Source organism: Crocodylus porosus, unplaced genomic scaffold (genome assembly GCF_001723895.1).
Source record: "Crocodylus porosus isolate Cpor-Errol unplaced genomic scaffold, CroPor_comp1, whole genome shotgun sequence".
In the NCBI taxonomy this organism is placed as follows: Eukaryota; Metazoa; Chordata; order Crocodylia; family Crocodylidae; genus Crocodylus; species Crocodylus porosus.
The window spans coordinates 40,265,277-40,280,802 of NW_017728951.1; the positions used below are offsets into that span (position 1 = coordinate 40,265,277).

The following is a 15,526-nucleotide window of genomic DNA, read 5'->3' on the forward strand; positions in this document are numbered from 1 at the left end:
ACAGCCAGCAGGGAGGGGAGGTGGCAAGGAACAGGGAAGGGGGGGGACACATTTGCTTTCCAAGTGTCCCCCCTCTCCCCGGGTCATTCTTAACAGGCAATTGGCTAGTATTAGAATGTAGAGAGATACAAATGTATAAGTTAATTAGTCTGTAAAGGTGCGAATTTACCCTGCTTTCACCCTGGTTGAGAATCACTGAGCCAGAGGAAGCAACAGAAATAGGAAACTAATTGTAAAAATACAAAATTACCTGGTGGACTCAGGTCAGATTAAAGTGCCTGCATCGGGTTTTAACTTGGTATTGAGTATGACTGGCTCTTCAAGTGACTGTACCCTTTTAACTTCTCTATTGGTTATCATCACTTTTACAAGTTGAAACTTTTTCACCTGCCAGCCTTCCCCAAAAGGGTGTAACATGGATTGATTAATATCGGTACAACAGTTTAGAAAGGAGAGTACTCTAAGTTTTATGTAGTAAGAAAAACTTCAATGTAACAAAAAAGCAAGTCCTGCATCCTCCCATGTGTAAACGTTTTACTGAATTGGCCCCTCATAAACTTACCCTTTCCTAAGGGCTGTTCATCTCCAAGTTGGTTTTTGCCTCGCTTGTCTGTCAGTTGTGATTACATATTTGAGGTATAGTTCTGTTGCAAGAAACAAAAAATTATCATTGACTTTGGGAGATCTTCTAGGGTATCTATTCTTCCTGCAAAAGATACAAAGAAGGGGTAAAGATTGAAAAACGGAAATAGGATGCTCCAATGAATTTTAGATGCATTAGAATGTTTTTGCTAAATCCGTTCATTGAGAAAGAAGAAGTTGGAGTGAAAGAGTGACTTAGACTCTTAAGACCTGTTTAGAAGGAATTTTAAAAGAAACCTACCCACCCTGGTCACACTGAAAACAAGCTTGAAACAAACAGAAAAGTTACTTTTGTAAAGATGCCCTTTACTGTTTTAGGTAGACTCCTATGGCAAATGCCTGCATAACCGAGAGCTTCCCAGTGAGAGACTGACAGACACTTCTACAGCTACAACAGAGGATTCTGAATTCATGACCTTTATCTCCAGGTACAAGTTCCACCTGGCCATGGAGAATGCAATATGCAGTGACTACATAACAGAAAAACTGTGGCGTCCACTGCATGTGGGAGCCATTCCTGTCTACCGAGGATCCCCATCTGTGCGGGACTGGATACCTGATAACTTGTCCATCATCCTTGTGGATGATTTTGGAAGCCCCCAGGAGCTAGCAGAGTACCTTCACTTCTTGGACAGGAATGGGGAGGAATATTTGAAATACCTAGAGTTTAAGAAGCCAGGAGGCATTAAAAACCAGTTTCTGGTGCAGAGCCTGAAGTCACGAGAGTGGGGAGTGAATGATATGACTCTGCCAAATTACCTGAACGGCTTTGAGTGTTTTGTCTGTGACAAGGTAAATGAACAAATGAAAGCTGAGAGAGAGCACCGAAAATCTCATGGAAAAGTGAAAGCTCCTAAACCCCACATAGCTCATTTCACACACATGGGGTGTCCTATGCCAGCTCCTGGCTTTGGAAATATTGAGGACATCCCTGAAGGAGACAGGTACAGTACAAACATCATGTGCTTTGGAATAATTCTTTTTTAAAGCTCAGTTAACGCAGATTTTGGTAATGCTTTTCAATCCTAGAGTAGTAGTGCTCAACCTTCTAGCCTCGTGGGCCAGATCCCATGAATGGGATCAGTCTTCTGGCCTGATCCAGCACAGAGTCAGTCCTGGGGTGTGATCTGGTGCACTGTCTTGGTCCCACCCACCAGATCCAGCCCTGGAACAACAACCCTGTGTACCAGTGCAACAGCATGTGGGGCCATGTCATCCAGCATTCAGGGCTCCCAACGGGCTGGAAAATTGGCTGTCCTTAATAGAGCCCAAAGTCGTCCCAAACTATGTGGAGCACTTTGAAAAGGTTCCATATATGGAGTGTAGTGCAGCAACTACATAAACTCGATATAAACATTGAGCTGAAAGAGGGGATTGGGAAATGGTAAGTGATTGAAATAGAAGTCTGGGAGAACTGAATTCTGTTTCTGATTGTTTTCCTGAATTGTTCAGTGTGTGGGGGCAAGTCAACTCACATTTTTGTGCCTCAGCTTTTCCAACTAGGAAATGACAACAGCGTCCCCCACCTTTCTAAAGAACTCTGCAGTCCTTGTCTGAAAGATGCTATGTAATTTGGTACAAAGTTGCCATTGAGGGAGAGATTCCCAAGAAGACTGTCAACCTAACTTTGCTTCCATTGAAGACCATAATACAACTCTCATTGGCTTTAATAAGATGAGAAATAGGCCTACTTTGAGTGAGTGCTTCAGAAAATTTACCTTGAAGTTTGTTCTAGTTGGAGACAAATTCCAACTTTTATTAAAAGTACAATAGAACTTTAAAATGTATATAGAGCAGACCAGTGTCTCAGGTTTTAGTCCCATTTTTTTCTGAAGAGATTGGCAAAACAGAACATAACATGTTGAGTGGGTGTTGTCCTGCTTTGTGCAATAGTGGTCAAGTGTACTGAACATACATAACCACCAACTGGAATCTTTTATACACAGCCTGGATTAATCTTGGCTATTGGAAAGTGAAAGCTACTAGCAGTACATATCAAACCAGTTCTGAAGCAGCTACTGCTAGCAGCGGGAGACAGGTTAATTTCTACAGTCCATTTAGTCCTTGGTATCTCTGCTAGCATTTCAGATGAAGGAATCGGTTGTAAATGGTCTGACTTTACTCATCCTGTTTTCTGTGAACTAAAATTCTCCATATCTTAATCTTAACTCACTCATATGTGAGTTCTGCTTTGTGTAACCATTGCTCTAAAACAGTGGTTCTCAACCTCTTTGTACCAGGACTCATTTGTAAACATGGGTGGCCAGTCCCAAGCCAGTAAATAGTTTAACAATAAACAGCCCTGACTCAAGAGCCCAAAGCCCCGGGGGGGGAGGACAGGAGAGGGTGTGTGGACCATGGAGGTCCCAAGCAGTCCCTTGCAGGCTTGAATTCTGCCAGCCTGCAAGGGAAAACACATGGTTTCTAAAGTTTGTTTTTCTTCTTTTAAAGGAGAATCCATTTTTAAAGTTTGTTTGGAACCCTTTCAAATATTCTTATGTCGCAATCCACAGGTTGAGAAACGCTCCTCTCAAATATTAGAAAATGCAGTCAGTAAATAGCCTACTTTATCCCACGTTTTTATCAGTTTTTGGGTTTTCTTTATAACTTTGTGACTATGGCTTTCCATATCAGAATGTTAAAATGTTGATAAGAAAGCACTGTGTTGAAAATGTACACTCCACCATTTTAAGTCTGAAACCTTACTTGGAAGATGCTTAGATTTTCAACTTGTCAGTGGTATTTGTTATTATTGAGAATTAGATACTAATCAAATCTGAATTTTAAGGGGAACTTCTATTACATTATTTGAGCATAAGAAGCACCTGGGATGTAATAACTGTTGAATCTAGGTTTTTTCATACAGCAGCTTGTTTATTTCTAAAAATGGCCCGCTGAAATGTTAACTAATTTATTACCCCAGAAGATATTTGCCTTGAGATCAGAGAAATTCCTTAGGAAGCTCATGTTGTACAAATTTCTTGTTTTAAATGTCATGCAATGCTATATGTAATTCACATTAGGGCTGTGCGAAACAGCAGTGTTCTGCTTCGACATCTGTTTTGACATTTTGATGGAACAGTGTTTCGTTTTGAGTTTTGTTTCATTTTGGAAGTACTGTTCCGTTCCATTTCATTGTTTTGACACTGTTTCAACATTTTGATCAGGCTGGGGAAGCATTTGCTGTGATTGGGCTGAGAACTTGGCCCGGCTGTGTTCCCCAGCGTTGTGATCAGCTTTTTGCAGCCCTGTGGATTTCAGCCCGGTGGCGGGAGGTAGATCGCAGTGCCGGCTCTGCCTGCCTCTGCCACTGGGCTGAGCTCCATGGGGCTGGCAGAGCTGATCAGACCACAGCTCAGCAGCGGGAGGCGGGCAGAGCCAGTGCTGCGCTTCCATTGGCTCCGCCAGCCCCACCAAGCACAGCCTGGCCACGGGAGGTGGGGAGAGCCAGGGCTGTGCTCCCTGCCTGGCTGAGCCACATGGGGCTGCGGAGCCACTGGAAGCGCACCCCTGGTTCTCCCCTGTCTCCCATCACCTGGATAGCTGCTTCAAAACTCGAAATGTTTCAAAACTTTTGAAACATTTTAGTTGCCTTCATTTTGTTTCAAGGCTGTTTCAAAGCCCTTCATTCCATTTCAGTTTCGCTGTTTCAAGCTTGAAATTGGTCAAAATGAAGCAACCGTCTCAATTTCACACAGCCCTAATTCACATATGGACTAGCTACAAAATTGAGCTCTTTTAAAAGGGGCTTTGAAAAGTCTTTATTCCACTTTATCATCTATTGGTTGGTTGTTTTGAGGAGTTTTAATATATCATTGCATATCTTTTTACCCTTTTCTAAGTAGCTATTCTCATTACAAATGCACCTACCAAGAGACCGCAGAATTGTTTCACAGCACTTAGTACTAGCTACATTTTGTTGGGGTATGGAAACCCATTTTTCTTCTAACACTTGTCCAGGAGACCAGCAGTTTGAGCAGCAGGTGGCAGTACAGAAGCAGTTTAGGAAAGCTTGTGTAGTTACTGAATAAGAGAGAAGAAACAACCTTGCTAGATGCAAACTGAGGGTACTGTTTAGTTCTGTCTGGAGGTTGTCATTGGGTAGTTTTGTGTAGCACAAGTCAATATTTCCAAGATCCAAGTCTCCTTGTATCTCAGTGAACCATAGTACACTTTTTCCCCATTATTTAAAGAGGTAACATTTCTGGGCTCTTAGAAAAAGGTAAAATGCAGAAATTGCACAAAACTTAAATGCTTTTTGTGCCATCTGCCTTGTGCTAAAGTTCTCCAGTGGAGTCTTCATTGTGACTTTTGCCTCCTACACAAAGAATCATCAAGGATTTTGAATGGAGTAAAAGAAATACAGAATTTTCACCATTTTGTGCCAAATATCAACTTGGTTCAACAGGGAGATCCAAATACCAAGGTTTATTAATTAGGTGTATTAATGTGCAAAACCTGCCTACACAGCTACGGTGCGATTGGAGTTGCAGCCAGTGAGGGATGTGAAGGGTAACAAGAAGGGTTGCTGCACATATGTGAACAACAAGAGGAAGATCGGGGAAAGTATGAGTCCCTTCATGAATAGGGAAGGCAGCCTAGTGACAGATGATATAGAAAAGGCTGAAGTACTGTATGTCTTTTTTACCTCATTCTTCACAGGCAGTCAGCTTCCAGACTACTGCACCTGGCAGAACAGTTTGTGGAGAATGTGAATAGCCAACAATAGTAAAAGAACACATCAGGGACCTTTTAGAAGAGCTGCAAGTCCATGGGGCCATACACAATGCACCCAAGGGAGTTGTGGGAATTGGCCAATGTGGTTGCAGAGCCTCTGGCCACTATCTTTGAAAACACGTGGTGATTGGGAGAGATCCAGACAATTGGAAAAGGGAAAATACAATGCCCATCTTAAAGGGAAGAAGGAAGATCACCTCAGTCCCTGGAAAAAACATGGAGCCAGGTCCTCAAGGAATCCATTTCTAAGCACTTGGAGAAGAAGAAGGTGTTTGGGAACAGTCAGCATGGATTCACCAAGGGCAAGTCATCCCTGACCAACCATAATTGCCATCTACGTTGAGATGACTGGCTTTGTGGAGGCAGGGAGAGCACTGGACATGTTGTACCTTGATTTTAGCAAGACTTTTGATATGGTCTCCCACAACATTCTTGCAGGCAAGCTAAGACACTATAGGTTGGATGAATGGGCTATAAGATGGATAGAAAGCTGGCTGGTTCATCAGGCTCAAAGAGTAGTAATCAATGGCTAGATGTCTAATTGGCAGCTAGTATCAAGTAGAGTGCCCCAGGGGTCAGTCCTAGGACTGTTCTTGTTCGGTATCTTTATCAGTGATCTGGAAGATGAGATGGAGTGCACCCTCAGCAAGTTTGGAGATAACACCAAGCTGTGGGGAGTACACTATGGGGTAGGGCTAGGCTTCAGAAAGACATAGATTGGAGGAGTGGACCAAATGAAATCTCACAAGGTTCAATAAGGACAAATGCAAAGTCTGGCACTGGGGTCAGAAGAGTTCCATGCACCAGTGCAGGCTGGGGGCTGACTGGATAAGCAGCAGTTCTGGAGAAAAGCACCTAGGAGTTAAAGTGGACAGTAAGCTGAATATGAGCCAGCGGTCTGCCCTTGTTGTGAAGAAGGCTAATGGCATACTGGGCTGCATTAGTGGGAGTGTTGCCAGCAGATCGAGGGACATGATTATTCCCTTCTATACAACCCTGAGGCCACATCTGGCATACTGTGTCCAGTTTTGGGCTTTCACTGCAGAATGGATGTGAACCAATCTAATCTATAGTGTCCAGCAGGGGTCAGTGAAAATGGTTTGGGGGACGGGGGCACATGACTTCTGAGGAGAGGCTGAGGGAACTGAGTTTATTTAGTCTGGAGAAGAGAAGACTGAGGTGGGATTTAATAATAGCTTTCAACTGCTTGAAGCGGGGTTACAAAGGAGATGGCGCTTGACTATTCTCAGTGGTGGCAGGGGACACAAGCGGTGGTCTCAAGTTGCATCAAGGGAAGTTTAGGTTAGATATTAGGAAACATTTTCTCATGAGAAGGATAATAAAGCACTAGAACAAGTTACCCAAAGAGGTTGTGGAGTCTTCATCCTTGGTGGTTTTTAAGACCTGGGTAGACAAAGCCTTAGCTGGGATGATCTAGTTGGGGGTGGTTCTGCTTTGAGCAGGTGGTTGAACTAGATGACCTCCTGAAGTCCCTTTCAACCCTAATTTTCCCAAACAGCTGCTTTGGGAACAGTGAGAACACTTAGAAGACTTGCATGCTATTTAAAAGGGCATTCCCAATTACTTTAGACTACAGAACACTACTCTATGTGCTTCCTTTCATATAAGGGTATGATTTATATTCCTGAGTTGGATTTGGTGTAGGTTCTTTTTGAGCACAGTAGGGCTGGAGTTGTTATAGCCATGATAGTCCAGGAAGTATATGAGAGGCAAGGGTTTTTTCCATTAAGTCTTTTATTGGAGCAACTATAAAGTCAGGAAGAGTAGGCAGATGAAATCAGTAGAAAACAGGTTTAAAACTAACAAAGTTAGTAGAAAACACTTCTTTACATAGTGCATAGTTAACTTGTGGAACTCATTATCACGGGAGGCTGTAGAGGCAGATAGTATAGCCAGATTCAAAAAGCAACTAGACAAATTCATGGATGATAGATCACTGAATAGTTATTAAACAGAATGTTCAGAGATGTATCCCCTGGCCTCGCTAAACTAATGATGGTGGATGCCTGGGAGGGTAATGAACAGGGGATGGATTGCTATGTGACTCAAGAAGTCTGTGGATCAACAAATGAGCTCTATCTGACTCCAGAAGTGTATGGACTGACGAGCGGCAAAGCGCTGTTCAACCTGTTACTGGCAACGCGGGATAACTTAATCAGTGACCTAATGATTGAAGGGAAGCTAGGAGACGGTGACCCTGAGCTGATCACCTTCACTATCTGCCATAAAGCAGGCAAGTCAGTAAGCGAAGCAGAAGTCCTCAACTTCAGGAAAGCTGACTTTGACAAGCTCAAGAGGCGTGTTGGTGAGGCCCTAAGGGACCACGACCCAAAGGGGAGAGTTCAGGACGAGTGGTTGCTCCTCAAGGGAGCAATCCTAAAAGCACAAGCAATGTCTATCCCATCTCAGAGGAAGGACAGCTAAAGGGCACAGCAGCCCCCTTGGCCCTGCAGGGAACTAGCGGACCTCCTGCATCTAAAATGAAAGGCCTATAATGGATGGAAGGCTGGATCCATCCCAAAGGAGGAGTACTCTGCCCTGGTCCAGACCTGTAGGGAGCGAACCAGGACAGCCAAGGCTGCAACTGAACTCCAACTGGCTACACATATCAAGGACAATAAAGAGTCCTTTTTTATTGGGGATATGTGGGGAGCCGGAGGAGAAGCAATGGTAACATTGGACCCCTGCTAAACCATATGGGTCAACTGACAACCGATGCCCAGGAAAAAGCCAACCTGCTCAATAGGTATTTTGGTATGAGGTATTTTGCACCAGCCCCAAGGGACAGCACTGCCCAATACGATATGGGACAGCCAGGGCGTTGGATAACTGTTACCCTACATCAGTGTTGACCATGTGAAGGAACATACCTTGAGAGGTTGGACACCTTCAAGTCAGCCAGCCCAGACAGCTTACACCCCAGGGTACTCAAGGAGCTGGCAAGCATCATAGCTCGGCCACTGGCACAGATCATTGAGAACTTGTGGCGCTCAGACAAAGTGCCCGAGGACTGGAAGAAGACCAATGTGGTGCCTATCTTCAAGAAATGGAGGAAAGTAGATCTGGGGAACTACAGGCCCATCAGCCTGACCTCCATCCCTGAGAAGATCTTGGAGAAAATCATCGAAGAGACCATTCTTGACAAGCTGGCTGAAGGCAACTGCTTGAGGGATAGCCAGCATGGGTTTGTTGTGGGTAGGTCTTGCCTGACCAGTCTCATCTCCTTGTACAACCATATGACACATCACCTGGACAAGGAAGAAGATATTGATGTCAAGTATCTCAACTTTAAAAAAGCTTTCTATCTGGTATCCCATGATCATCTCATAGAAAAACTGGCCAACCATGGCCTCGGCCGCATCACAGTCTGCTGGCTGAGGAATTGGCTTCAAGGTCAGATCCAGAGAGTGGTAGTTTATGGAAGTGCTGCACCTTGACCAGTGGGGTCCCCCAACGCTCCGTCCTTGGGCCTGTCCTTTTCAACATTTTCATTAATGATGTGGACACTGGTGTCAGGAGTGGACTGGCCAAGTTCACCGATGACACCAAACTTTGTGGTAAAGCGTCCACACCTGAGGACAGGATGGTAATCCAGGCTGAGCTTGACAGGCTCAGAAAATGGGCGGATGAAAACCTTATGGCCTTCAACTCCAGAAAATGCAAGGTATTCCACCTCAGGAAGAAAAACCCACAGCATGCTTATAGGCTCAGCAGTGCTGTGCTTGCTAGCACCATGGCTAAAAGGGACTTGGGGGGGGTCACGACTGACCACAAGATGAATATGTGCCACCAATGTGATGCTGCAGCTGGCAAAGCAAGCAAAACTCTGGCTTGCATCCATAGATGCTTCACTCGCAAATGCCAGGATGTCATCCTCCTGCTGTAGTCAGCCTTGGTGAGGCTGCAGCTGGAGTACTGTATCCAATTCTGGGCTCCACAATTCAAAAAGGATGTGGAAAAGCTTGAGAGAATCTAGAGGAGAGCCACACACATGATAAGAGGTCAGGAAAACAGGCCTTATGATGAAAGGCTGAGAGCTATGGGACTCTTCAGCCAGGAAAAGCACAGGCTCAGGGGTGACCTGGTGGCTGCCTGTAAGTATGTAAGGGGTGTGTATCAGGATCTGGGGGAACACCTATTCACCAGAGTGCCCCGTGGGATGACAAGGTCAAATGGTCACAAACTTCTCCAAGACCATTTCAGGCTGGTCATAAGGAAGAACTTTACAGTCTAAGCCCCCAAGACCTGGAACTGACTGCTACCAGAAGTGGTGCAAGCACCTACTGTGGATCCCTTTAAGAGTCAACTGGACATGTATCTTGATGGCATCCTGTGATCCCAGCTGACTTCCTGCCCCTGGGGCAGGGGGCTAGACTCAGTGATCTTCCGAGGTCCCTTCCAGCATAAATGTCTGTGAAATCTATGAATATATACCTTGTTCTATGCTTTCCCTCTAAAACAGTGATTCTCAAGCAGGGTGCCATAGCTGGGATCCTTTCATGTGTGCTCCAGGGTGGAATACAATATTAGTACTGTTAAGTGTACAAACATGATTCACAAGATAAAACCCAGAGAAGTCGAATAGGAATTAATAGTGTTAAAATCATCCTGCACTTTTGTGGTCTGAATTCTTTGCAACAATAGAATTGGTCTAGTATTTTTCGGTAGTCAAAAAATAGTGAAAACTAAGAACTGACATTTTCTGGGGAGTGCTTTGTGTCTGACAATGGGTGTCTCCAGTCTAAAAGGGTAGAGAACCACTTTTCTAAAGTATGCACTCATAGAATCATAGAAAAGTAAGGTTGGAAGGGACCTCAGGAGATGATCTAGTCCAACCCCTTCCTCAAAGCAGGATGGTCCCCAACTAGATCATTCCATCTAATCGGTGACCATGCATGGTGTCTGTGAATACAGCTCCTGATTACAGCTCCTGTTTACTAGGGATTGAAACCTGAAATTATTCCAGGGCTGTGTATTAGGGCTGTGCGAAGCTTTGGTCCCTGATTCAATGCAGTGGAGATTCGGCTTGGTTCGGTGGCTGAATCGCCGAATCTGAATTGAATCAGAGGACCCTTTAATGTCTCCAAATTGATTCGTAAAGATTCAGACATAGACGTAGCTTTAAATGTTTTTTCTACATACCTCTAGGTAGCAGGCAGCTTATGAACACTATGGTGCTGGGGCACGTGGAGCATCCTACAGAAGCGTAGGGGGGCTCCCCAGTGCTCTCAGCAGCAGACCTGGAAGTGGGCCACAAGCACTTTCGGTCCACCTCCAGGTCTGCTGGGGAACGCCCCCCCATGCCTTCCTGGGTCAGTGATTGGTGCCTCCTTGATCTGGGGGGGCACCCGGGGTCTCCTTGTGGCCAATCACCGAGCCGGGGAGGCACAGTGGGGCCCCCCAGCATGCTCCCTGGCAGACCCAGAAATGGACCAGAAGTACTTCACCACTGAGCACCCCCCGCACTCCTGTGGCACACTCCACGCACCCCAGCATTGCAACAATCATGAGATGCACCTGCTATCTGAAGGTATATAGAAAAAACTTTTAAAACTGTGTCTATATCTGAATTGCTGATTCTCCATATCAGCATCGAATCTTCAGATTCAACTGAATCAAAGCAGGGACAGTGATCTGAATCAACCAGTTGAATCACTGTCCCTGATTCGGGCTGAATCCGAATTTGAATAGAATAGGACCCGCTTCGCACACCCCTACTGTATATAGCACTTCCAAAAACATGTAATGAAAGAAGGTGGTTGTCCACACATCTTGAGTAAGGTGTAAAGGTCCCATTTATTTCTCTAATGTGGATTATTTTTTCAGAATCGGGGTAGATTACAATATCATGCTAAATATATGCATTTAGGAAGGTGAGTGACAATATCCTTTTAGTTACCTCAGTGCCTTTGAATATTATGTGTGGCAAAGATCAAGTGTAGTCCCTTGGGTGGACTGCTCAGATTGGAGGTGAGATGAACCAAAGACTACAAATGTTTGGTAATGTGAAACATTAGAAGTGGAAATAAGAAATGCTAGCGGGATGAGGGAGATGCATGCCAATCTGTTTCATGCACGTGAAAATTCAGGATAAGAAATGTGCAGTCAAAACTATGTCAGAAGCATACAAATAGAGTCGATATAATTTACTGCTGCATCATTGCTACTGTCAATAAAGAGGTATTACCAGTTGCCCCACAGTATTAAAGCTAGATAATTAACTGTAATGGTGTTTGTATTTGAATAATTCAGTGCCATTTCCTTCTTGTTTAGGGTAGTATTCCTTAGCAGAAAGAAAGCTGTAAGTGTCAGAGGGAAATTTGTTTCTCAAATAAAAATTGTTAGTAGCAATGCAAAAAGAAAAATGCCAGCTTATCCTTACTGTCCTTATACTTGTTTAATTCTTTTAGGAAGTCTACATGGTGTTAATCTCAGCTTTATTTTGTATGCAGCAGAAATTCTAAACACAAACCACAATTGCCCATGCTTCACTTTTGAAAGAGTATAAAACTTTAACGTTGATAATTCCCTCCAACCACATTTCCTCAGGTTTCAGCTTCAGAATTATTTCCTTTTCTGTTCTCTCCCTACCACTTCTTACAGCTTGGGGGAAACACCTTAAACCAGGGGTTTTCAACCTTTTTTAACAAGTGTATCCCTTCTGACTCAGAGTTTTGGCTCCTGTACCCCTTTATATTTTTTTTCTAGTTTTTAGGGGGGGTGGGGCAGATTGAGGCCCTCATGGTGAGGGAGGGAGTGGGGCTGGGGCACAATCAGGGCGGAATGTGGGACAGAGTAGCTTGTCCAGGGGGTGCAGGGAGGTGGGTGGCTTCTGCTGCTATGTGCACCCCAGGAGGGTATGGGGCACATGCCCCTGGGTCTGCACAGGGCAGGGCAGGCTCCATCCTGCATTCCGCCCAGCTGTACAGCCCCAGTCCCACTCCCTCATCGCCTATGGGAGTGGCTACAGCCACTCCAGAATTCGCCGTAGCTCTTTCAACCCGCCCCCCCAGTGCCACTGCTGCTTACCCCAAGCACAACCTGGCCCAGCCCCTGCTGGGAAGGGCCTGGTGGCGCCCCAGCCCCAATCCGCCCTGCCCTCCCAAGGGTGCACATGGCAGTGGGAGCCACTCCCCCCCGTGCATGGCTTATTGTCGTGCCCCACCCCCGCTACACAGCCCCAGACCCATTCCCTCTCCCACCGCTGGGGCCTCAATCTGCCCTGCCCCCCATGCTCCTTCCCTCACAATAGACTTGCCAGCTGGACCCAGCTGCTTGCCACCTGTGTGCTACGTTGCAGCTGCATAGCACGTGGCATTTCTCAGCTACATCTGTTCTGTATACCCCCTACAACCTTTTTAAGTACCCCTAGGGGTACGCATACCCGCAGTTGATAACCACTGCCTTAAACAATTGTGCTGTCTTTTCACGTATTCCCACCACCACTGTTCAATTTCACAAAAAGCATCTAACCTGCACTGATGAGGGAGAAGAGGTGGTCCTTGAGCAGAAGGTTAATTAATTAATTGGTAGGCAGAGTGACCTTATGGCACAACTGAATGTTGTGCTTTACCTTTGGGGTTTGAGGCAGACATGCTTTGTATGCAGGTACAAGCATCTCTACCCTGATCCTCTGCATTTTAATCAGTACTGGAAGGTCTGTTCTGAGATCTTTATTAGCATATTCTGAAAAAACCTCGTATCTCAAATGGCATTTGATAAAGGAAAGCTGATTCCCTTGGTCTAGAATCCACTTTTTGCTTCACAAAGAATGTGTTTGGAATGTGCTGTGTGCATTCTCTGGGGTTCTGGTACATAAAGGAGGGCTGCTTCTGGGCAATACACCCACAAAGTTTCATCCTTTGTTTGGTGTATACAACAGATACAGAAAGTGCTGTACTCATTTTTCTGTTTGGAAGAGAGGGGAAGTGCAGGAATCTGGCACCATGGATAAGCAATAAGTTGTGAGTAACTCACAGGCTTAGGTTTGGCATAACCTCCCATTTATTCCTTCTGGCTGGTATGTATAATAGTCTTGATTAGCTGACCAGTAGGATGCAACTAGACAGATGTGCCCAGTCGGATGTAGCTGGATATAGAAAGATGTTAGTGACTACTTAAATAAAGCCCTGGCATATTTGACTTGCCCCGAACAAACTGAGAGGAGGTCAACACAATCACGAATGGGAAGGGAGATGCCTGACAGATGTTAAGATGTAGTCCATGTGATTAAAAAATTGAAAACCCTTGCATTTAAAAAAAAAAAAAAAAAGGAACTGGAAGGCTGAGGGGGGTCAATGATGGGAAGGGCTTTCACCTCTCAATTATCACTTCAGATATAACCTAGATAGATAGGAACAGCACTCTGCCATTTTATAACTGTCATTGAATGTTTTATATGAAATGAGTTCCAGTCTCAGTGCAACTCTAAGTACAACTGTTTGGGCCATTGAGAGCTAGTTGGCAGAACCTAGAGGTAGTTCCATGACAGGTTATATTTTATTAGAGGATTTTATTTGCCAAGGTGCTGAATATGTGTCTTTGAGTGGAATTACATTTTCACATGCTCTTTCCAAACAAGTCCCAAAGCCAGGAGTGAGGTTTTGTTGTTTTTAAAGGGAAATTACATTGCAGGTTCTGTTGAACGTGCTGTGGGAGCATAGTGGCACCGTAATTTGGTATTTTATACTCAGTTCCCCCCAAACTCTGTCCTGGGTTGTGTTCCCTCCTAGGTGAGAGAAAAATTAAGTCTTAATAATGCTTCAGCCCCAGACCCTCTCAGATAGTCATGGCTTGTGCTTTCTTTCTTGTGTATATTTCAGTTGGAAGGAGATGTGGCTGCAGGATTACTGGCAAAGCCTTGACCAAAGTGAAGCCCTCACTGCCATGATTCACTACAATGAGTCGCATCAGGAAAAGTTCTGGGATTATATGCATGACATATTCCTCAAGAGGACCAGACAGCACTGACCATCATCACAAGAACCCAGTTCAGTTTTGGAGAGTGGGAGGGTAGGGACTCGTACTTGGACCCAGTAGCTGTCTTGGGTGAAAAAACCAGCCAATTTTTGTACCTTCTTCTGACTTTGGAGACCTTACTTTTCTGGTGTGTGAATAGAGTCAGTCCCCAGTGAGACTTGGGTTCTTCCCACACATTACTTCAGCAGTGAGTCCCACTCATGGTCTGAAGGCATCCACTGGTCTTCTTGCACATTCAGTGGCATTTCTCTCTGACCAAAAAGTATCATCTTTTGTGCCAAAGGGTTGTGAACAGAGACCTGAGCTCTGAGGTTCAACTGAAATGTCTTCAGTTGTTCAGGGAATGTTATCTCTCAATACTAAGTATAATTTTTATTTTGCCTGTCATTTAATCCTCCCATTAAGATGGATGTTTGCTTATTTTTCATCAGAGTGATGGTGAATATCTAACTATTATGAACAGGTAACTTTTCCAATGAAGGGACTAGGAAAGATCTGTGTCTGAAGGGAGGGGTTATGTCTTAGGACATTTCAGTGTTAAAGATTTCCTTCAAGTGACTATGCCTCAAGAACACTAAATTTCAGGGAGCCTTTTTCTTTTTGCACCACTTCATCAAGAATAGTTTGTTTCTGTTAAATGACCACAATCTCAGTGGTCTTGGTGGACCTCTCATTTCAGAAGTGGTATTTCTTGCCCTTATAAATCAGGTAGTGATGTAGAAAGAACAATGCAGTCTAGGCCCATGCACTGTATATACGTGAGTACATGTGCAGTTTACATACTGAGTACAATTTAGTATGTGCTGTCTCACTTTATTAACAATCATTAACCCTGCCCAGTTGCATAGCCGCTGAGCAGCAGGGGGGCCCGGGGCTTCTCTCTTCAGTGATGCCCCCCAGGACCACATGGGCAGGATGCTAGCTGCACAAGTGCAGCCACAGCTCGCAGGCAGCACCCACCGGATCCAACAGTGCATGGGGCACTGGAAGCCTGGGTGTGCTCAGGGAAGCTTGGGTTTGGCAGGCTTCCAGCGCCCCATGTACCACTCTTGCTGCCTGGGACAACCTGGGAACAAGCTGGGTGCCCCAGGAAGGCAGCTGGGTGTGCTGGCAGCTAGAGAAGGTGGCAAGGACAGTGTATGGGGCA

At 45.0% G+C, this 15,526-nt stretch overlaps 1 protein-coding gene across 4 annotated transcripts in view; it reads left to right on the forward strand.

Moving 5' to 3' along the window:
* FUT11 (fucosyltransferase 11) overlaps positions 1 to 14,395 on the forward strand; it is an 18,538-nt gene extending 4,143 nt beyond the window's left edge. Inside the window, exons 2-4 of one of the 4 annotated variants that reach the window (XR_002104892.1) lie at positions 961 to 1,586; positions 13,283 to 13,420; positions 14,223 to 14,308. Coding sequence is in view for 3 of the 4 variants with exons in the window: in XM_019556240.1 (XP_019411785.1) it covers positions 961 to 1,586; positions 14,223 to 14,370 (774 nt within the window). In the remaining variant the exon portion in view is untranslated. Of the gene's footprint in view, positions 1 to 960; positions 1,587 to 13,282; positions 13,421 to 14,222 lie in introns of all 4 variants that reach the window. The other 3 variants (XM_019556241.1, XM_019556242.1, XM_019556240.1) reach the window with 3 other exon arrangements.
* The last annotated feature ends 1,131 nt before the right edge of the window (positions 14,396 to 15,526 follow it).